The sequence below is a fragment of the Notechis scutatus genome, chromosome 3 (genome assembly GCF_049901735.1).
Source record: "Notechis scutatus isolate UNSWTSFEM ecotype Mainland chromosome 3, rNotScu1.2, whole genome shotgun sequence".
NCBI classification, from domain to species: domain Eukaryota; kingdom Metazoa; phylum Chordata; class Lepidosauria; order Squamata; family Elapidae; genus Notechis; species Notechis scutatus.
The window spans coordinates 207,473,360-207,496,170 of NC_142011.1; the positions used below are offsets into that span (position 1 = coordinate 207,473,360).

General features: G+C 44.4%; 2 protein-coding genes across 2 annotated transcripts; both read left to right on the forward strand.

The window, feature by feature from the left end:
* The first annotated feature begins 3,819 nt into the window (after positions 1 to 3,819).
* LOC113427469 (protein THEM6-like) lies at positions 3,820 to 9,415 on the forward strand. Its single transcript, XM_026689985.2, has 2 exons — positions 3,820 to 4,395; positions 7,969 to 9,415. Exons 1-2 carry the CDS (start codon positions 3,883 to 3,885, stop codon positions 8,080 to 8,082), a joined length of 627 nt encoding a protein of 208 aa, XP_026545770.2. The 5' UTR covers positions 3,820 to 3,882; the 3' UTR covers positions 8,083 to 9,415.
* Positions 9,416 to 14,556: 5,141 nt separating this feature from the next.
* Positions 14,557 to 19,317, forward strand: LOC113427470 (protein THEM6-like). Its single transcript, XM_026689986.2, has 2 exons — positions 14,557 to 15,205; positions 18,821 to 19,317. The coding sequence occupies exons 1-2, from the start codon at positions 14,690 to 14,692 to the stop codon at positions 18,926 to 18,928; spliced, it is 624 nt and encodes a 207-aa protein (XP_026545771.2). The 5' UTR covers positions 14,557 to 14,689; the 3' UTR covers positions 18,929 to 19,317.
* The last annotated feature ends 3,494 nt before the right edge of the window (positions 19,318 to 22,811 follow it).

Here is a 22,811-nt window from a genome sequence, read left to right on the forward strand (position 1 = left end):
TAGCCAAGTGACCCTGGGGAACTTACAATTCTAAAAACTATAATACAGTTAAAACATTTAAAAAAAACAAAAAACTATTAAAGCAAGAAAAACATCCAGAAAATAAATCAAGGTAATCCTTGACGTACGACCAACATTTGAGCCAACATTTCTGTTGCTAAGTGAAACGTTCGTTAAGTGAGTTTTGACCTGCTTTATGACTTTTCTTGCCATGGTCGTTAAGTGAGTCGCTGCAGTTGTTAATGAACAATCATGGTTCTTAAGTGAATCTCGCTCCTTGACTTTGCTCACCAGACCGTCGCAAAAGGGGATCACGTAACCTTGGGAACACAGAAATGGTCGTAAATATGAAGCAGCTGCTAAGCTTCTGAATTTCGATCATGTGATCAAAACAGGCCACAACGGTCGTAACTGTGAAAAACAATCGTGAGGGTTTTTTTCAGTGCCGCTGTAATTTTGAATGGGCACTAAATAAACTGTTGTTAAGTCGAGGACTATCTGTACACATAGCAGCTGGGATAGTTTTATTTATTTTATTTATTTTATTTTACTTGTTTGTCAAACATGTGCAAGATAACAAGTACAGGTATGAAGATAAACATGAACCAAGGAAGTAAATAGTTAACCAGGAAGAATTACTTGAGGATGGAGTGGCAGGTGGTCCAAAGTTCTTCCAAGTTAAATGAAGCAGCAACCTTCGTGACCTAAATTCCTTGGTAGAGTTTTGATGAGATAAGAGGCAGGGGGAAGGGGAGAAAGAAAAGAAAAAAAAAGAAAAGAAAAGAAAAGAAAAGAAAAGAAAGAAGGAAGGAAGGAAGGAAGGAAGGAAGGAAGGAAGGAAGGAAGGAAGGAAGGAAGGAAGGAAGGAAGGAAGGAAGGAAGGAAGGAAGGAAGGAAGGAAGGAAGGAAGGGAAAGAGAAAGAAAAGAAAGAGGAAAGAACGACAGAAAGAAAGAGGAAGGAAAGAGAAAGAAAAAAAGAGGAAGGAGGGAGAGAAAGAAAGAGGAAGGAAAGAGAGAGAGAAAAAGAAAAAAGGAAGGAGAGAGAAAGAAAGAAAGGAAAGAGAGAAAGAAAAGAAAGAGGAAGGACAGATAGACAGAAAGAAAAAGAAAAAGGAAGGAAGGAGAGATAGAAAGGAAGGAAGGAAAGAGAGAAAGAAAAGAAAGAGGTAGGAAGGACAGAAAGAAAGAAAAGAAAGAGAGAGGGGAGAGAGAGAGAGAAAGAAAGAAAGAGAGAGAGAGAGAGAAGGAAGGAAGGAAGAAGGAAGGAAGGAAGGAAGGAAGGAAGGAAGGAAGGAAGGAAGGAAGGAAGGAAGGAAGGAAGGAAGGAAGGAAGGAAGGGAAAGAGAGAGAGAGAAAGGAAAGAATGAAAGAAGAGGAAGGAAAAGAGAAAGAAAAGAAAGAAAGAAAAGGGGGAGGGAGGAGAGAAAGAAAGAGGAAGGGAATATAGAGAGAGAATTAAAGAAAGAAAGAAAAAGAAAGAAAGAAAGAAAAACAGAGAGAGAGAGAGAGAGAGAAAGAAAGAAAGAAAGGAAGGAAGGAAGGAAGGAAGGAAGGAAGGAAGGAAGGAAAAGAGAGAGGGAGAAAGGAAAGAATGAAAGAAGAGGAAGGAAAGAGAAAGAAAAGAAAGAAAAGGGGGAGGAGGAGAGAAAGAAAGAGGAAGGAAATATAGAGAGAGAATGAAAAGAAAGAAAGAAAGAAAGAAAGAAAGAAAGAAAGACAGAAAGAAAGAGAAAGGAAGGAAGGAAGGAAGGGAAAGAGAGAGAAAGGAAAGAATGAAAGAAGAGGAAGGAAAGAGAAAGAAAAGAAAGAAAAGGGGGAGGGAGGAGAGAAAGAAAGAGGAAGGAAATATAGAGAGAGAATGAAAAGAAAGAAAGAAAGAAAGAAAGAAAGAAAGAAAGAAAGAAAGAAAGAAAGAAAGAAAGAAAGAAAGAAAGAAAAAGAAACCATTCGGTAGTGCAGTCCTTAAGAGAACCAGTTTCGTATTGTAATTATTAAGGCACAAGCCAGAAACCAGCATTCCGTCGCGGTGTAGCCCCACCAGAAGCCCAAGGCTACCTGGGTAACGCTGGGCCAGTCCCCCTCTCTCTCGACCCTCAGAACCACGTAACGGCCGCGGACCGCTTCTAAAATCTTGCCAAGAACTGCAGGGACCTGCCACAGGCGACCCCAGAAGTCCAAATAATTGCACCCAGTCCAATATCAGAGAACGAAAACCTGAAGGCAGAAATTCACTTCTTGAAAAGCATGGATTTGCCATTGACAGCAGGCGGCGCTAAAACACCAGGATTACCGGTTGAATTTATTTATTTATTTTTTAAAACAAATCCGCATTATACTAAAAAGTTCAAATCTTCCGGTTTGATGGGTCAGCGCGACAAATGAAGGGTTAAGTGGGCGTTGTTTTCAAATGTGAACATCTTGAGGCAGAGAGAAGGGAAGATGCAGCCACCAACTCCTAAAGTAAATCGGGATTTCCTTCCTTCCTTCCTTCTTTCCTCCCTCCCTCCATTTTTCCTTCCTCTGTCGTTCTCTTCTTCCTCCCTTTTTCCTCCCTTCCTCCGTTTTTCATTCCCTCCCTCCCTTTTTCCTTCCTCCATTCCTTCCTCCCTTTTTCATTCCTTCCTTCCTTCCTCCATTTTTTCTTCCTCCCTCCCTCCTTCCCTCCCTCCCTTTCTCATTCCTCCCTCCCTCCATTTCCCCTCCTTCCCTCCCTTTCTCCCTTTTCCATCCCTCCCTCCCTCCCTTTTTCTTTCCTCCATTCCTTCCTCCCTTTTTCCTTCCTTCCTTCCTTCCTCCATTTTTTCTTCCTCCCTCCCTTTTCCCTCCCTCCCTTTCTCATTCCTCCCTCCCTCCATTTCCTTCCTCCTTCCTCCCTTTCTCCCTTTTCCCTCCCTCCCTCCCTCCCTTCTTCTTTCCTCCATTCCTTCCTCCCTTTTCATTCCTTCCTTCCTTCCTCCTTTTTTTCTTCCTCCCTCCCTTTTCCCTCCCTCCTTTTCTTCCTCCCTCCCTTTTCTCATTCCTTCCTCCCTCCATTTTCCCTCCTTTCCTCCTCCCTCCCTTTCTCCCTTCCCTCCCTCCCTCCCTCCCTCCCTTTTTCATTCCTTCCTTCCTCCATTTTTCCTTCTCCCTCCCTCCCTCCTTTCCTTCCTTCCTCCTTTTCCATCCCTCCCTTCTTTCCCCCCTGGGAAAAAAAACAGTTAAAATGGAAAAAAAAAAAAAAAAAGCAAAGCCATCCGAACAAAACAAAAAATAAATAAATAAACGAATGCAGGCCTCTCGAGACACATGCCCTATGCCTATTCTTTTTCTTCAATTACAAAAAAAACGCTATTTCATTCCAACCCCCACACACACACACCCACCTCAACCTCCATAATCTGTACATCACATGGCCACCCCTTCAATCATCCCATTCGGCCCCCTCAAATCCTCTGTGAATCTTTGCAGTCTTGCCCGACAAAGCAGCTCACAAAAAAAGCACTGCGGATCCTTTCCATAAATACAGTCTTATTGTGCAAGAGGAAACAAGCAAACAAACGGAGGATGCCATGCCTTGGCTGGGTGCGCTGCAGGGATCGGGGGAGCCACCAGGGGGCGGTGCAGGCTACCCTGGGCCCAGAATTAGCTGACTTAAGCAAGAAGGAGGGGCTGAACATTGCTGGAAGCAGGAAGAAACCAAAGTGCGGATTAAAATAATAAACGGGGGGCGTGGGGGGAAGCAGGAGCTGGAGGTTCCCCCCACCCGGTGCAGAGTGGTTCGTTCCTCAGCTGCACCAGCAGACCGGAAGACTTATCCAGCACCTTAGCCAGCACCAAGGTCCTCCCTCCCTCTGGTGTGCATCTGAGCATCCTATCACCTGGGCCCAGGTAAGCCCCTGAGCATGTCGACGCTGCTCCTGATCTGTGGGACGGCGGCCGCCACTTTCTTCGCCTGCCTGGATGGCTGGTACCTGCTGAGGATGCCCTTCGCTTACCTGTATGCCAGGTGGCTGCTGCCCAGAATCGCTGACCCTTTGCAAGAGCAGCAGTACCGCAGCTGGGTGCTGCCTTCCGACTTGGACCTCCTGGTGCACATGAACAATGCCCGGTACCCCCGTGAGGCTGACATGGCCCGTTGCGTGTACATGGTCCGTTGCGGGATCTTCCAGGCTATCCGGGCCCTCGGGGGCCGCACCATGCTCTCCGCCTCCTGCTGCCGCTTCCGGCGTTCGCTGCACCTGTTTGAACGTTTCACCATCCAGACACGCATCCGAGGCTGGGACCACCGAGCGTTTTTCCTGGAGCAGCGCTTTGTCAGCGCCCGGGACGGCTTCGTTTGCGCCGTGTTGTTGGTGCGACAACACGTGACGGGCACCACGCCGCGCACGGCAGTGGAGCAGGTGTGCCGGCGGAAGGTGAGGGCCCGAAGGGTTTGGGAGGATGATCGACAGGTGCCAAGGTTGTTGGGTCCCAAAGGCTGAGAGGTCGCAGAGCATGAGAGAGATGGAAGGGACCTTAAGAGGTCATTTAGTCCAGGGCTCTCCAACCTTGACTGCTTTAAGCCCGGAGGGCTTCGACTCCTAGAATTGCCCCATTCAACCATGCCTGGAAAGATTGCAGGGATTCCAAGAGAGTAAAGCAGGCATAGAGTTGAAGTCTAGCGAAGCTGGCAGGGGGATTCTGGGAGTCGAAGTCCGCCAGGCTTAAAGTGGCCAAGGTTGAAGGCCCCTAGTCTAATCCAACCCATTTGCTCAAGCAGGAGACCCTATATGAATGAATGAATGAATGAATGAATGAATGAATGAATGAATGAATGAATGAATGAATTCTTCATTGGCCAAGTGTGATTAGACACACAAGGAATTTGTGTGTAATGTATGTGTCTATACACCATTCTGGGCAAATGGTTGTCGAATCTCTTCTTAAAAACCACCAGGGATGGAGCTGTTCCACTGGTCACACGTAGTCCTCAACTTACAACAGTTCATTTAGTGACCGAACCGCCCTGAGAAAAAGAGACTTATGGCCGTTTTTCACACCGAACAACCGTTGTAGCATCCCCAGGGTCATACGATAAAATTTACATCCTGGGCAACTGACTCGTATTTATTACGGATTGCAGCGTCTCAGTCTCGCTTAATCCCCTCTTGCGATCTTCTGTCAAGCCAAGTCGACGGGGAAGCCAGATTCACTTAGCAACTGTAGCAAGAAAGGTCATAAAACGGGTCAAAACTACAACAGCTGTCTCGCTTAGCAGTGGAAATGTTGAACTCAATTGTTCTTATAAGTCGGGAACTGCCTGTAATTGTCCTCACTGTTAGGAAGTTTCTTCCTGAATTCCATGTTGCTTCCCTCCTTGAATACTTTCCATCCATTGTTTCTTGTCAGGTGCTTTGGGGAATAATTTGACCTCCCTCTTCTTTGTGGCAGCCCCTCAAAATATTGAAAGACTCTGCAATCATGTCCCCTCGGGTCCTTCTCGATTTCAAACTGGATTTTCTTCTTAAAGCTCACAGTTCACTCGGTTCAACTGGTAGGGATGTTAAAAAGATCAAAGGGACATCCTCCAATAGCGTCACTGAAGATGGCCTCCCCATTCCCCCGTTTACAGGTAGTCCGTGACTTAACGACCACAAGTGAGCCCGAATTTATGTTGTTAAGCAAGACATTTAAGTGGATTTTGCCACATTTTACGAAAAATAAATTGGCCCCCTCCTCTTATGGTAGCCTCTCAAACACTGGAATATTGCTATCAGGTTAACAGAACTGGAAGGGGCCTTGGAGGTCTTCTAGTCCAGCCCCCTGCTCCAACAGGAGACCCTATACTATTTCAGACAAGTGGCTGTCCTGTCTCTTCTTAAGAACCTCCAGTGATGGAGCACCCACAACTTCTGGTTTTCCACTAGTTTATTGTCTTCACTTTCAGGAAGTTTCTCCTTAATTCCACATTGCTTCTCTCCTTGATTAGTTTCCATTTATTGTTTCTTGTCTGACCTTCTTGTGCTTTGGAAAATAAGTCGACCCCCTCTTCTTTGTGGTAGCCCCTCAAATACTGGAACGCTGCTATCATGTCCCCTCTATTCCTTCTCTTTTTCTAGACTAGCCATACCCAATTTCTGCAATCCTTTACATATTTTTGCCTTCAGGCCTATAGAAATAGAAATAGAAATAGAATTCTTTATTGGCCAGGTGATTGGACACACAAGGAATTTGTCTTGGTGCAAATGTTCTCAGTGTACATAAAAGAAAAGATACATTCGTCAAGAGTCAAGAATCATCAGGTACAACACTTAATAATAGTCATAGGGTACAGTAAGCAATCAAATCATACAAGAAACAGTCAATATAAATCGTAAGGATACAAGCGACAAAGTTACAGTCATACAGTCACAAGTGGAAGAGGATGGGCGATAAGGAGTGAGGAGAAGATTAACAGTAATAGTAGTGCAGACTTTGTAAATAGTTGGATAGTGTTGAGGGAATTATTTGTTTAGTAGAGTGATGGCTTTCGGGGGGAAAACTGACCTTGTGTCTAGTTGTTCTGGTGTGCAGTGCTCTATGGTGCTCTTCAATCATCTTAGTTGCTCTTCTCTGCACTCTTTCTAGAATCTCAACTGGATGCCGTATTCCAAGTGTGGTCTTACCCAAGCATTATAAATCAAAATAAAGCCTTGGGAGGAAATGTCACCAGAGATGAGAAGAAGATACAACCCTTGGAGGGCCACCAGCTCCATAGTCTACTAGAGAATTTACTGATGGTTTTCCACCTGGCCATCGGAGGTGAATCTGGGTCAGACAGAACCTCTATGATAAGTGTTTCTTAACCTCAACACCTCTAAGAGGCTGGAGAATTCTGGGAGTTGAAGTCCATGTTTCTTAAAGTGGCTGAAGTTAAGAACCAGAGTTCTAAGAACATGAGGGTTCCAGTTGTAGAGTATCCCTGCCATGTGGCACCGTTGAGTTCCCATTGTACCCAATCTTGACAGAGTTGAACATTGGGCGCTATCTAACATAATGCAATCCAATGGTGAAAAAAGTAAGGTTCTACATTTAGGCAAAAAAAAACAAAAAACCAAAATGCAGGTGCAGTAAAGGTGGTATCTCACTCAATAGCAGTAATTGTGAGAAGGATGTTGGAATCCTAGTGGACAATCCCTTAAATATGAGCCAGGAGGGACAGCCCAAAACTTGTTTTCGTAACTTGAAATGCCAGCATTTTAATCTGGCTGAAAGGAACGGAGAACTGGGCTATTATAAAGTTTACCTATGCAATAAGAAAACTGGTTGGGTGACTGTGGACCAATCATCAGGAGACGGTGAATTCTAGTCTTGCCTAAGTCATGAAAGGCAGATGGGTGACTTTGGGCCAATTACCAGGAGACCACGAGTTCTAGTCCCCCCTTAAGCATGAAGGGTGGGTGGGTGGCTGTGAGCCAATCACCAAGAGATGGCAAGTTCTAGTCCTGCCTTAGCCATGAAAGGCAGATGGGTGACTTTGGCCCAGTCCTCTTCTCTCGGCCCAACTCACCTCACAAAGTTGTTGTCGTGGGGAAAATAGGGTATATTTGCTGCCTTGAATTATTTGTTAAAATAATAAAGGTGGGATATAAATACATATTATATTACATTTGCTGATGTTTCTTCTCCCTCCCCCTCTCCTTCTCTCTCTCCCTCTCCTTCTCTCTCTCCTCCTTCTTCTTCTTCTTCTTCTTCTTCTTCTTCTTCTTCTTCTTCTTTCTTCTTCTTCTTCTTCTTCTTCTTCTTCTTCTTCTCCTCTCCTCTCCTCCTCCTCTCCTCCTCCTCCTCCTCCTCCTCCTCCTCCTCCTCCTCCTCCTCCTCCTCCCCTCCTCCTCCTCCTCCTCCTTCTTCTTCTTCTTCTTCTTCTTCTTCTTCTTCTTCTTCTTCTTCTTCTTCTTCTTCTTCTTCTTCTTCTTCTTCTCCCTCTCCTCCTTCTCCTCCTCCTCCTCCTTCTTCTGTTTGAATTGCAGGTTGAATCCCCAGCCCTGTCGGAAGAGATCCAACATTGGTTGAGATACAACGAAGCCAGCAGCCAGAACCTCAGGATGGAAAGCAACGTCCAAGAAAAGAGCAAAGCCCCCTGATGGGGCAGCTCCAAAAGCATCTCCCTCAACCATCTTCCAGACCAGGCTTCCATTCCCAAAGGATCAGGCAGGATTTGCCATCTCTTCTTGGCTGTGGGCACCTGAAGGAAAAGCTGGAATGGCTGGACTTGAAGGTTCTCGTCAACATACCCCAATTGGCCACTTGGATGGAGGGCAGGAGCTCCAAAGGCCCCGGGAAAGAGGGGGCAGACGTCCAAGCAACTGCTCTCCTCATCAGGACTCATGTTCAACACTTGTGTGTAGCCCTTGGCAACCGCTTTAGACAGCAGCAACACAAGTGAATTTTGTGGTATTCAGCCAGGCCGAGAGAAAGGAAGAGACTCCATTCTTAAAATGGCAAGATGACCAAGATGAGTTTAAACTCAGTTGCATGCCAGTTCTACAAAGGAGAAAGTCACTTCTTAATTCTCTTCCTCTCCTCTCCTCTCCTCTCCTGTCCTCTTCTCTTCTCTTCTCTCCTCTCCTCTCCTCTTCTCTGCTCTCTTCTTCTCTCCTCTTCTCTCCTCTCCTCTCTTATCCTCCTCTTCTCCTGTCTTCTCTTCTCCTGTCTTCTCTTCTCTCCTCTCCTGCTATCCCCTCCCCTGTTCTCTCCTTCTCCTTCCTCCTCCTACTCCACTTTACTCTTCTTCCCTCTACTCCTTTCTTCCTCCTCCTCCCCTCTTTCTTCTTCCTTCCTCTCCTCTTCCTTCTCCTTCTTGTCCTCTTCCTCCTCTTTCCTCTTCCTTCTCTCTTCCCTTCCATCTTCTCCTCTCCTCTTCCCTTCCTGTCCCTTCCCTTCCATCTTCTCTTCTCTTCCCTTCCCTCTCTTCCCCTCTCCTCTTCTGTTCCCTTCTCCTCCTCCTATCCTATCCCACCCTCCTATCTTCTCCCCCTGCTCTCTTCTCTCCTCCTCCTCCTCCTCCTCCTCGTTCTTCCTCTTCCTTTTTTCTTTCTTCTCCCTTCTACTCCTGTCTTCCTCCCCTCTTTCCTCTTCTTCCTCCTTCTTGATCTTCCTTTTTCTCTTTCCTCTTCTTTCCCTTTTCCCCTCCCTTCCCTCCCCTTCTCTTCTCCCTTCCATTCCCTTCTCCTTTTCCCAAATATTTTCATCTTTTCCTCCTGTTCCATATTTATTTCCACTCAAGCACTAGTAAATCTTTCCCTCCATTCCAAAAACATCCTTACACTAGCCTGGCTCGAAGCAAAGCATTTGACATCTTGAAATCTTTGTTCTTCTATTGCACTCTAGAAATATTCAGGGATATTAAACACCTAAGCTTGTTTTTAAATATATATTTATTTTTTATTTATTAAATTAAATTAAATCTATAGGAAAGCCCCCTACACACTCACTATCAAGCCAATCTGGGCGACTTAAGACATCACAAAATATCAATTAGAAAGTTAAGGTTAAGAACATTTAAAGTTAAAACATTAAAAGGTATTGCCATACAAGCCATTTTTGTCGTGCATTCTTTATTCCGTCTCTGGAATTTTTTTCCCTTCAGACTTAAACACTAAACATAGTTTAACAGGGCTGTGAAAATATTTCCCGCTGCTTTTTTTTGCCTGTCTTTGCCTTAACCAGATCCAATTATGCGGGGGGGGAAACCCTTCATTTGTGGCAGATCTAATGGGGAGAAGATCCTTTTGTGCAAATCGGTTTTCCATGAGTTCTTCATAGAAATCAGGTTAAATATTCTGCCTTGCCAAATCAGCTTTCCCCATCTAAGATAGCCCCTTCCACGGGGGATTTCAACTCCCAGAATCCTTAGCTACGACTAGAGCATTCTGGGAGTTGAAGTCCACTGCTCTGGAAGGCCCCTTCAAAAATCCCATGGCTCCTATCAATCCAAGCCTTTGGAATGATTAACTCAGTGAGCAACTCGGAACTTACTCTGTGAGTTGAACTTATCTATGTATTGCTTGGACGGAAGCTGCCCTATTCCACCCCAAGGTTGGACGGTCTTATCCTGACGAAGAGAAAAGTCAGCCCCACTGTTTAAATCCGTACAAGTGGGCTTTGGACTTACGGCTACAACAGAGCCCCAAATTTCCATCGTTAAGTGAGACATGTGTTAAGTGGCTTTCGCCCCATTTTACGGCCTTCCTGGCCGCCGTTGTGAAGTGAATCACTGCAGCTGATCCTTTAGCAACACGGTGGTTTCGTGGACCTTGGTTTCCCCCATCGAATTCGCCGGTTCAAAAGATCGCAAGAGGGGATCCATGTGACTTTGGGATGCTAAAGCTGTCGTAAGTACATGCCAGTTGCCCAGCGTTTGACTTCTGATCACATGACCACAGGGATGCTGCAATGGTCGTAAAGTGTGAAAAACAGTGCTAAGCAAGGGTAGGATTCAAAAATCCCAGCAACCGGTTCACTGCCCAGTTGCTGGGTGGGCAGGGCCATGGTGGGTGTGGCCTACTGAAACTTTCAGGAGGGCTGTTTCTCACCTTCCCCAGAGTCCGGAGGCTTGCCTCAGGCCTCCGGGAGGGGCCAAAATGGAGGCCCTCCAGAAGCCAGAAACAGGCCCGTTCCTGGACTTCCGGTACTTCCGAAAGGCCCGTTTTCCCCCTTCCTGCACTTACCTGCATCCAAAAATGGGCCGTGTGGAGATTCCTGGGAGGGGAGGGGAGGGGTGGGGCCAGCCGGTCAGTTCAAATACCGGTTCAGCAAACCAGTCTGAACCGGTAGAATCCCACCCCTGGTCCTAAGTCATTTTTTTTTTCAATGTCGTTGTTACTCTGAGCTATCACCAAATGCAAGAAGAGGGGGGGGGGGGGTCCAGCTATTCCTCAAAGCACCAGAAGGCAGGACAAGAAACAATGGATGGAAACTAATCAAGGAAAGAAGCAACCTAGAACTACGGAGAAATTTTATAACAGTGAGGACAATTAACCAGTGGGACAACTTACCTCCAGAATTCTCTAACACTGTAAGTTTTTCAGAAGAGATTGGACAACCATTTGTCTGAAGTGGTATAGGGTTTCCTGCCTGAGCAGGGGGTTGGACTAGAAGACCTCCAAGGTCCCTTCCTTTATTCTGTTAAAGCTGTACAAAGGAAATTATCAAAGTTCGGCTGTCCTGCTAAAGCTTCTTGTGGTTTATTTTGAGCATGTTGGCAATTTTCCCACCTTCTTTCTGGACTTAAGTGTGAGAATTAATGAAAGTCACCTTAAGGCACAAGGAGGCTTAATGTAATTACGACTTGCAGAGGAGGGAGGGGAGGAGGGAGGGAGGGAGGGAGAGAGAGAGGGGGAGGGATCCTTGGTGTTTTCTGAGGTTGACTGTTTTGTTGCAGACATAGAAATAGAATGGAATGGAAAGGAAAGGAAAGGAATGGAAGAGAAGAGAAGAAATAGAATAGAGTAGAATAGACTGGAGTGGAGTAGAGTAGAGTAGAGTAGAGTAGGGTAGAGTAGGGTAGAATAGTAGAATAGAATAGGTAGAATAGAATAGGAATAGAATAGAATAGAATAGAATAGAATAGAATAGAATAGAATAGAATAGAATAGAATAGAATAGAATAAAATAGAATAGAATAGAAAAAACCTTGGAGGTCTTCTAGCCCAACCCCCTGCTTAGACAGGAAGCCCTATTTCAGACAAATGACTGTCCAATCTCTTCTTAAAAACCTCCAGTGTTGGAGCATTCACAATTTCTGGAGGCAAGTTGTTCCACTGGTTAATTGTTTTCACTGTCAGGAAATTTCTCCTTAGTTCCAAGTTGCTTCTCTCTTGATTACAGAAAATTACAGAATAACAGAGTTGGAAGGGGCCTTGGAGGTCTTCTAGTCCAACCCCCTGTTCAAGCAGGAGACCCTCTACCATTTCAGTCAAGTGGTTCTCCGGTTTCTTCTCAATATCCTCCAGTGACGGAGCACCCACAACTTATGGAGGCGAGCTGTTCCACTGGTGGGTTCGATTAGATTATCAAATTAGGTAACGTTATTAGTGCTAGCTGATGATGGTAATAAAATCTCTGCACAAAAAAGAGCCCAAATCAGAGAGCACCAGGATTCTTTCCATTCAACCCTGAGCCAGAGGTGGGTCTTCAGCAGGTTCTGGACCAGTTCTGGAGAACCGGTAGCAGAAATTTTGAGTAGTTTGGAGAACCGGCAAATCCCACCTCTGAGTAGAGATTTTACATTATCCTTCCCCTGCCATGCCCACCAAGCCACACCCACAGAACCGGTAGTAAAAAAAATTGAATCCCACCACTGCCCTGAGCTGCAAATATTCTCTTCTTCTGTGAGAGAAGAATATTTCATTTTTCCAGTGGAGGTTTGGTGGTGGGTTTTTTTTTTTTAAGATATTGACCGCCTATAATTTCCAAAGCATAATGTGTCAGATGGATTGTGTTATTTCTTCCACAAACCAGGATTCTGAAACCAAGATTCAGAGTTTTGCCTGAATGTAGGTTTCTTTCCCTCACCCTTTACCCATAATCATTGTAGAGGCTGCTGTTTTGGTAACGCTCTTTAATAATCTCCAGAGCATTCAGAAATGCAGGTAAACGAGACTTCAAGGCTATGGGTTGAGCCAAATTTGCATAAAGGCAGCTAAATCCGATGATGAACAATTGAGGGAGCCATTTCTATTGTAGAAATGGCAGAAAGGGGACATGATCATTGTCTTCAAGTACTTCAAGGGTTAGGTTTAGGGTTAGGTTAGGGTTAGGTTAAGTACTTCAAGGGTTAGGGTTAGGAATGTGATGGCTCAGGGGCTAAGATGCTGAGCTTGTCGATCAGAAAGGTCAGCAGTTTGGCGGTTCGAATCCCTAGCGCCATGTAATGGAATGAGCTCCCATTACTGGTTCCAGCTTCTGCCAACCTAGCAGTTCGAAAGCATGTAAAAAATGCAAGTAGAAAAAATAGGGACCCCTTTGGTGGGAAGGTAACAGTGTTCTGTGCACCTTCGGCATTGAGTCCTGTCGGCCACATGACCACGGAGACGTCTTTGGAGAGCGCTGGCTCTTCAGCTTTGTTACAATGAACACTGCCCCCTAGAGCTGGAAACAACCAGCACGTAGCTGATGAACACTGCCCCCTAGAGCTGGAAACAACCAGCACGTAGCTGCGAAGGAAACTTGTACCTTTACCTTTACTTCCAAGGGACCATTACAGGGAAGAGGGGATTGACTTCTTCTCCAAAACAGCAGAGGGCAGGACCAAAATTAACAGGTGGATGAGATCCAATCTAGAAATAAGGAGAAATTTCCAGACAGTGAGAACAATTACTCCACAGATTAGCTCGCCTCCTGGAGATGTGGGTGCTCTGTCATTGAAAGTCTGTAGAGATTCTCACAGTCATCCAGGTCCTGGTTGTCCCAAAGGTGCTTTCTCCAGGAGGCAACTGGACTTTCTTGGGTTTTTTTTTTCCCCTTTGAAGACGTTTCGCTTCTCCTCCAAGAAGCTTCTTCAGCTTCACCATCCTGATAGTGACAGGATCCTTCCATTCAGTGGTGGGTTTTGAAAAATTTTTCCTACCAGTTCGGTAGGAGCGTGCGCTTTGTGTGCATGCGTTTGAAACTCACCTTCTCCTGCAAACCCTGTTTGTAAAACAGGTGACGACACACAGCCATCTGTTTAATTAAACAATTTATAAATTTATAATTTATAAATTAAATTAATTAAATTAATTACATAAATCGGCCTGAAGCAGCTGAGGTTGAAAAGCAGGAAATAAAAGTAGTCAGTTTGGAGCCGGGGCCAGTGGGAAGGCCCGGCAGCTGATCGTCAGGGAAAACTAGTTCGGCCCCTGGTGATCATTAGAGCTACCAGTTTGGCCCAACCGGTCCAAACCGGTAGAATACCACCACTGCTTCCATTCCCCACTATCCTGTCAGAGCTGAAGAAGCTTCTTGGATGAGAAGCAAAATGTCTTCAAAAGAAAAAGAAAAAAACCAAGAATGTCCAGTTGCCTCCTGAAAAAAGCACCTTTGAGCCATCTGTCACTGAAAGTTTTCAAAAATAGATTGGACAATCATTTGACCAGGATGTTACAAGGCCTCCTAACCTGAGCAGGGGATTGGATAAGAAGACCTTGTGGTTCTATCTTCTCTGAGATAAGCAGAACCGAAGGATCAGCTCTTTCCAGCCTTCCCTGCCACCCATTAATTATCAGTTGTAATTAGATGTTACAATGCTTCGTTGGCTTAAGCCAATCAGCGCAATCTCTTGCTTCATCCAAGAAGCGTTGGAGCTGCAGGCGGAGATCCACTGAAGAGTCAAAAAGCTCTCGGAAGAAGCATGGAGTGGTCACTTCAGGCAGGAGAAGGACAAGGCCAAGCAGGAGGAGGAGGAGGAGGAGGAGGAAGAGGAGGAGGAGGAGAAGGAGGAAGAGGAGGAAGAAGAGAAGAAGAAGAAGAAGAAGAAGAAGAAGAAGAAGAAGAAGAAGAAGAAGAAGAAGAAGAAGAAGAAGAAGAAGAAGAAGAAGAGGAGGAGGAGAAGAGGAGAGGAAGAGGAGAAGAGGAGAGGAGGAGGAGGAGGAGGAGGAGGAGAGAAGCATCTCTCTGTGGAACTTCTCTCCTTTTGTGAATCTTCAGCTTGCAACTCCAACTCAAGATTTGAACTACGTCTCCCCATCCCAAGATCATTGATATTTCAATATGTTGCCGCTGATATTATTCTCACTTGTATGTCTTGGTGTTGGCATCACTTTAGCCTTGCTGGATATTTGGTATCTCTCTTTGTTAGGCATCATATACTGTCGTTGGAGATTGGCAAGCCCCAAAACAAAAGTGTGGGAAGAAAGCATAATGTACAACTGGGTCTTGCCTTCTGATCTGGACGTTTTGTGGCACATGAATAATGGGCGCTATGCCCGGAAGGCCGATTTTGGCCGTTATTGGTACATGTTCTCCTGTGGCCTCATGCAAACCATCTTGAACAATAAGCACAACACCATGATGACGTCTTCCTCTTGGCGCTTCCGACGGTCTTTGAAACTGTGGGAACGCTTTGCTATCCGGACACGCATGTTATGCTGGGATGACCAGGCGTTTTACCTGGAGCAACAATTTATCAATTGCCGAGACGGGTTTGTCCATGCTATTGTGCTGGTCCAGCATCACGTAACTGGCATGTCTCCAAGCGAAGTCATCCAGATTCTGTACGGGAGGCAGGTAAGGCTTCCAAACTTATCGCGAAGGGCGTGAGTGGTGACCTCAGGGCAGACCAGGGGTGGGCTTCAAAAATGTTAGCAACTGGTTTTCTGTCCGGGGGTGGGTGGGTGGGTGTGGGCATGGTGGCCATGGCCTAGTCAGGGCTCCAGAGGCTTTCCTTGAGCCTCCGGGAGAGTGAAAACAGCCTCCGCAGACTCCGGAAGCTCTCTGGAAGCTGGAAATGGGCCCAATCTTCAGGCGGGACCATTTTTCACCCACCCCAAGCTTCCGCGCGCACCCTGCCCTTACCTGCACCCCAAATGTGCCGTGCGAGGGCTACTGGGAGGGGTGAGGTAGGGCGGGAGGAGCCAGCGAGGAGTGGAATTTGGGGGTTCCCCCGAACTGCACAGAATCTTTGCTATGGGCTCTCCGTAACCCCTGCAAACCCCCAGCAGCCCCACCCTTGCCAAGGACCCTTTCCACTCCTGTTATTCTGCTTCCTCCAACTTGGACAGGCATCCCTCGGGCCCTTGAAAACCCTGCTCCTAAGGTCATGTCTTTTCCTGACTAGGAGAAAGAGGGGGGGGGACGACACAGAATGATCCTGAAACATTCTTCATAAATTTTGGCCTCCAGTCCCCTCATCATCCCGGTTGCTCTTCGCAGCACTTTTTCTAGAGTCTCAACATCTTTTTCATAATGTGGTGACCAAAACTGGATGCAGTAGTCTAGGTGTGGTCTTAAAGTATATACTGTATAAAAGTTTGTTGAATCCTTTGTTCTGGGTCCCAGAATTTTGCTGGTTGGGGCCCCTTTTGCGGAAGTATTTAAAAAAAAGAAAGAAAGAAACACAACCTGCACTTTTTGTCTGGAAATAAGGAGAAACTTTCTGACAGTGAGAACGATCAACTCATGGAACAAAAGTTTTACTGTTGGAAGAAATGTCCATCTGGGTTCAGTTCCAAATGGGGGAAAAGACACTGGAAACATGGAGGCTGCTTGGAAGTTTGCTTTAATGGGGCAGAACCATTAAGCACATGGTCCTGGTGCAGCTGGACAGATGGAATGGAGAGTGAGATACTCCTTGAATGAAATCTATCCTATTGGTTGTCGGGTTCCCAGGGGGCTATGCTCCAGCTAACCTTGTAGGCTGTCTGTGTCCCAGGTTTGGTTGACTCTTGCTGGGTGATGATGTAATGAAGAGGGTTGATTTCTGAAAGGTGTTGGGCAATTCCTATTATGGCTTAAAGGCTTTGTCCTGGTTTGGATCTTGAGTGAGGACTTATCCTATCACCCTGGAACTAAAGGAGGGGGCTGCTTTCCAAGAGCATGTTTCTCTTCCAAGGAGGTATAATATTCTGCCTTTTTAATACTTCCTAGAATATTTCTATTATTATTTCTATTATTAGAATATTTCTAATATTCCTAGAATGTTTCCCAAAATAAAAGGGATGTGGTGGCTCAGTGACCCAAGACACTGAGTTTGTCAATCAGAAAGGTTGGCAGTTTGAATCCCTCGCGCCGCGTGATGGAGTGAGCTCCCATTACTTGTTCCAGCTTCTGCCAACCTAGCAGTTCGAAAGCACGGGAAAAATACAAGTAGCAAAATAGGGACCCCTTTGGTGCAAAGATAACAGCATTCTGTGCACCTTCAGCATTTAGTCATGCTGGCCACATGACCATGGAGACATCTTCAGACAATGCTGGCTCTTCGACTTTGTAACGGAGATGAGCACTGCTGCCTAGAGCCGGAAACGACTAGCACATAGGTGTGAGGGGAACCTTTACCTTTATCTTAATATTTCATTCTTCTAGGAGGGGGGTGGGTGCTAACTTTCTACAGTACCGAAGAATCAAAAACAGCTCCGGTTTTCCCCACACAAACGCTTGCTTAGTTAAACAATAGCTTCCCTTTCTCCCCATCCATGGGTGTTCACATTGTGCAATTGTTATGGGAACAGTCCGTCTTTTTCTCCAGCACCTGCAGTGGTGTGAGGCTTTCAAAGTCCAGCACCTGCAGTGGTGACCTTGATGGCTGTGAGGCTTTCAAAATCCACAAACATATCCTCAGAATTCTGTTTCCCTCTTCCCTCCCCGCCCTCCCAGTTCATTGGCAAGTTGAACAGTGTTAAGGTTTGAAAGAAGCAAAGCAGTTGAATCTTGACATACGTCTTGTAGGACAGGGGTCGCCATCCTTTTGGACCTCAGGGACCGCCCAACTCATAATTTTAAATCCCACGGACCACCTTCGCTCAAGGAGTCCGGCCGAAGTTTCTTGTTCGTTTTCCCATTATGTGAAGATGTTATCTACTGCAGTAATCAGCTCATTAAGTTGTATTCACACCATATTCCAAGCGCAAAACAACCTGCAGGTGTTAAATCCCTGTGCCAAATGTTTCAGCACATTAAATGATGCATTGATTACCAGGCATGAACTTATAACATTATACTATTTCAATTTATAGATCTGATTCACATTCTCCTTTGCTGAAGTCTTAATCTTAAGCGTTGCCGCTGAGGGGGCAGAAAGGTTGCCGGAGCGGCACCTGAGGCTCTCCGAGGTGAACGGCTCCCGCCGCCACCATTGCCATTTCTGAGGGCTGCTTCGGTCACCATGCAAGGCCGATCGGTCAGTCTTCTGAGCCAGGCCTCTTCGCTGGTCAAAGCCTCCTTGGCTTCCCCTCCTCACTACCGCCCGGTGTCAGAAATCGTCTCTCTGGAGGAGCGTTAGCAGAAGCAGCATGGAAAACTTTGGCTGGGCTCTTGAGAGACAAGAGTGATTCCGGCTGCTTCTCTCCATGAGCACTCCGAGAGAGAGAGAGAGAGATGAGTTTGCAGGTAGCTTGGCCAAACACCTGTCCCTGGGAGACCTCCTGAGCAAGAGGAGGAGTGGTGGTGGCAGCATTCACAGTAGGGGATTTGGCTGGTGTGAGGCACTTCGGAGGAAGAGCCAGGGAAGGTTCTGACGTTGCCATCTCCCACGCGCTCCCCTCCCTGCATGCATCAGTCCACCCACCAGCATCACCCCTTCACCAGCTGGCTGCAGCTCGCTGCCCACCTGTGCCCTTTGGCTCAGCGCAATGAGCGTGGACTGTGTCTCCCTCCCCCATGTGGAGCATGTTCCCCTCATGCACCCACCTGCAGTGGCGGGTGCATGAAAGGGGTGCTTCGCCAGCAGGCCCTGCAGGAAGTGGGGGAGGGTGCAGCATTTCCCTGTCCACTGTCAGACCCAACACGTGGTGCCTGGCTGGGCTTACCCGAAGGGGGGCAGGATAGGAAGCAGTGCCCCTCCCAAGGCTGGAGGAAGAGGGCCTTTGAGCCCCAGGCACCAGTTTGGGCAGTGCCTTCCTAACTTGCCTGTCTACACAGAGGGAAGCTCCTTTATCCCAAGCCACGTCTTCTCAGAACACCAACAGAGCGGGGAATTTGGTTGCAACTCTCAGCTTGGAACAGAGATGTAGTGGTTTAACTATGCCCCCATCTTGCCACAACAGCACCATTACCTTGTCCTGGGTGGCAAGGAGATTTCCAACCCCACCCACAGGCCGGTCCCATATTCCAGAGCTTTCACAAGGCTGGTCATCCCGGAGTTGCTCTGTTTAACCCATGTGATTTAACTGCGTGATTTAATTGCAGGTGGAATCACCTGAAATCCCCGGAGATGTCTATCACTGGCTGAAAAGCATGCAAAACAACAGAGAAAGAATGAAGAATGAGATCGAGAAAAATAGCAAAAGCAACTAGAAGGTTCTTTAGATCCGCTGGCATCTTCAGAAATGTGGGGACCACCTTTTCTTCTCTATAAAGCCAAAAAGATGTTATTCCTTTTTTTTTTTTTTTTTGGACAACAAACATAAGCATAAAACAATACATAAAACCTTCTTTCAATTTATACAGTGTGTCGGTTGGTGTATATTTCTTGTGCACAATATCTGTAATCTTTCCCTCTTAGTTTCCGATTTATATCCAAATTATATTGATCAACTTTCATGTCATATTATGTTATTATTACATCATCATTAGATTTAATTGCAAGTTCACTTTATCCTTTTTGAGCAAATCTCAGTTTTTACCAATTCTAATTAATATCATAATAATTAATTATACTATTGTATTATCTTTGCTATTATATTATATTTATATTATAAATATAATATAAATAATATTATATTATATTATATTATTTCATTTTCCTATTTTTCTATCTAACCATTGATAAAATAAGTCCCATTTATTATAATATTCTTTTTCTTCTTGCTCTCTAATTGCCAGGGTCAATTTACTCATTTCTGCACATTCCATTATTTTTTTTATCACCTCCTCCTCTATAGGAATTTTTTCATTTTTCCAATTTTGGGCAAATACAATTCTAGCTGCAGTTAAAACATTAATAATCAAATATGTCAATTCTCTGTTGTAGCTTTCAGGTAGAATACCCAATAAAAACATTTCTGGTTTCAAGCCTATATGCTGTTTTGTCATTTTTTCCAACCATGTATGAATTTTAGTCCAGTATCTTTTGGCTTCCACACACGTCCACCACATATGATAATATGATCTAAATATCTGATGGCATTTCCAACATTTCACTGATTTGTCCTTGAACATCTTTGCTATTCTTGCTGGGGGTAGATGCCACCTGTAAAACATCTTATACAAATTCTCTTTATATGCTGTCGACATGGTTAATTTATAGTTTCAAGACCATAATTTCTGCCATTTTTCTAAATCTGTCCCATATCCAAAAAATTTCCCCCAAGCAATCATTGTTTCTTTAACTTGTTCTTCTAATTTCACTCCAAGTAATTAACCATATAATTTTTTAATCATCCTCTCCTTAGTACCTGTTAAGATTTTATCTAATTCAGTAAGTTCATTGTAAAAACCTTCTGTCTTACTATCTTTATCATATCTAGAATGCATTTGCACATATGAATACCAGTTCATCTTTATCTCTTGTCCATCTAGTTCTTGGTTTTTTTTGAGTTCACCCTTTCAATTTAATATTTCACTATTTCTAACTGTATGTTCCATTTTATAAACAATTGGATATGCAAATGCCTCTATAGTTGACAACCAGACCGGTATTTTCATATAATGTTGTTTCCTTATTGACAATAATGCATCTTGAATATAATGCCTCCTAAAATACCCATGTGTTTTACTTTCCTTATACCATAAGAATGCATGCCACCCCAAGAAACAATAGAGGAGATATTAGTGGACTTGTACAATGAAACCCTGAAGAATGCTAACATGCCTAAATCATGGTTGGAAGCATGTATTACCCTTATTTATAAAGAACAATCAGAGCCACAAAAATTCAAAACTATAGACCAAAATCACTTTTAAATGTAGATTACAAAATAATGGCTACAATATTGGCGGAAAGATTAAAGAGAGTATTAAGTAGAATTATCCACACTGATCAGAATGGCTTCCTCCCCCATAGGCAAATAAAAACAAATACAAGAACCATTATGGATATATTAGAATATTATGAAGTATACTCAACCAAGACAATGGCATTGATATTTTTAGACGCCCAGAAGGCATTTGATAACCTGAATTGGAACTTCCTGATTAAACAACTGATAGGCATGAAATTTGGTGAAAATTTTATAGGATTCATTAAGACAATTTATAACATACAAACCGCAAAAATATTAATAAATGGGGAAAATACAGATACCATAATGATAAATAAGGGAGTAAGACAAGGCTCCCCCCTAGCTCCTCTATTATATATATTGGCAGAAGAGACTCTCTTAGTACAAATTAGGCAAAAACAAGAGATTAGAGGACTAAAAATTAAAAAAGAGGAATATAAACTCCAGTCATTCGCCGATGATATGGCATTTATATTAGAAGAACCCTTAGAAGCGAGCTCTATACTACTAAGAGAAATACAAGAATATGGAAAGGTGGCAGGGTTAAAAATTAACAAAGAAAAAACAAAAGTATTAACAAAAAACTGTACAAAGGAGCAGAAGGGAGAACTAGCAAATAAATTAGGTATGTAGGTGGTAAATAAAGTAAAATACTTAGGAATCTGGTTGACTGCTAGATGTTCATCGATTAAAAAAGATAACTATGATAAGTGAATAACGCAAATAGTTAAAGATTTAGATAATTGGGCCAAATTGCAGTTATCGCTATTGGGACGTATTTCGATAGCAAAAATGAATATTTTGCCAAAACTGTTGTTCTTGTGTCAGACAGTGCCAGTCAAGTTGGAAAAGAATTTTTTTGTAGAATTAAACAAATGTATATCTAAATTTATATGGCAAAGGAAAAAACCCAGAGTGAAATATAAATTGTTACAGGATGCCAAGAAAAAAGGAGGATTTGGCCTTCCAGATTTTGAATTATATTATGATGCTGCTATAATAAACTGGCTTAAGGATTGGATTAAATTAGAAAATAGAAGGTTATTAGTATTAGAAGGTTTTGATCTCCAACTTGGCTTGCACGCCTTCATGTGGGATGGAAAATCTAAACAACATTCATATTTCCAAAGGCACCATGTAAGAAACATGTTGTTCAATATCTGGGGAAAGATTTAAAAAAAACCACTACTGAAAGGTTCCATTGTGGCTATCTACATTGGAAGCAATCACATATCCAAATGTATTGGATTATGAAAATATTGTCAGGTATAAAGATTTATTATATGATATTGGAGAGCTTAAAAATAGGAACCAAATACAAATTCAAGGAAAGGAGATAGCATGGTGGCCCTTTGCACAAATACAAAACCATTATAAAAAAGATAGAGAACAATTTGTATGGGTTGGAGGGGTTTGAAGCGGATAGTGATGCAGCTGCGGTACGGCTTCTGGTCCGTGGTTGTGTCTCATCTTCTGTGTGGGTGTGAGTCTGCTTTCTACGTGGAAGTGTGGTGGTAGCATCTTGTGTGGCCCTCATGGTTTCTGCTATCTCATGAAAAACAAAACAAACATTCCAACATTTCTTTAACTGGCTAAGAGAGAAAAATGAGGAGAAAAATGAGGAGAAAAATGAGGAGAAAAATGAGGAGTAAAGTAATTACTTTAGTTACTAATAATGGGACAGTTTATTAAATGACACCAGACCCACACCCACGAGGGCCACACAAGATGCTACCACCACACTTCCACATAGAAAGCAGACTCACACCCACACAGAAGATGAGACACGACCACGGACCAGAAGCCGTACCGCAGCTGCATCACTACCCGCTTCAAACCCCTCCAACCTATACATGAAGCGAACTGACGCCCACCATGAAGATGCAGCACGACCACGAACGCGAAGCCATACAGCAGGATCACAGCTCACCAGCTCAAATCCCCAGCAACTAAGACTAACCTGAGCACAGAACACCCCCCCACCCAATCAGAACACAGCCAACCCCCAACCAATCAGAACACAGCCAACCCCCCAACCAATCAAGTCACACACCCTCTAGCAGTTAAAAGGAAGAAGCAGCTGCAAGCTCACATTACTTCCAATTTTACGTGGGAGAAAACCCGAATAACCAAAGATAGATAGATAGATAGATAGATAGATAGATAGATAGATAGATAGATAGATAGATAGATAGATGTTTTCTTAAGTTTTCGCGGGTACTTACATGTATGGCATT

What these genes read in the sequence shown, in the direction of transcription:
- LOC113427469 (XM_026689985.2), top strand. Translation starts at nt 3,883, where the DNA reads ATGTCGACGCTGCTCCTGATCTGTGGGACGGCGGCCGCCACTTTCTTC. An exon ending in AGCAGGTGTGCCGGCGGAAG is followed by an intron (nt 4,396 to 7,968) that starts GTGAGGGCCCGA and finishes TTTGAATTGCAG; the next exon opens with GTTGAATCCCCAGCCCTGTC.
- LOC113427470 (XM_026689986.2), top strand. Translation starts at nt 14,690, where the DNA reads ATGTTGCCGCTGATATTATTCTCACTTGTATGTCTTGGTGTTGGCATC. An exon ending in AGATTCTGTACGGGAGGCAG is followed by an intron (nt 15,206 to 18,820) that starts GTAAGGCTTCCA and finishes ATTTAATTGCAG; the next exon opens with GTGGAATCACCTGAAATCCC.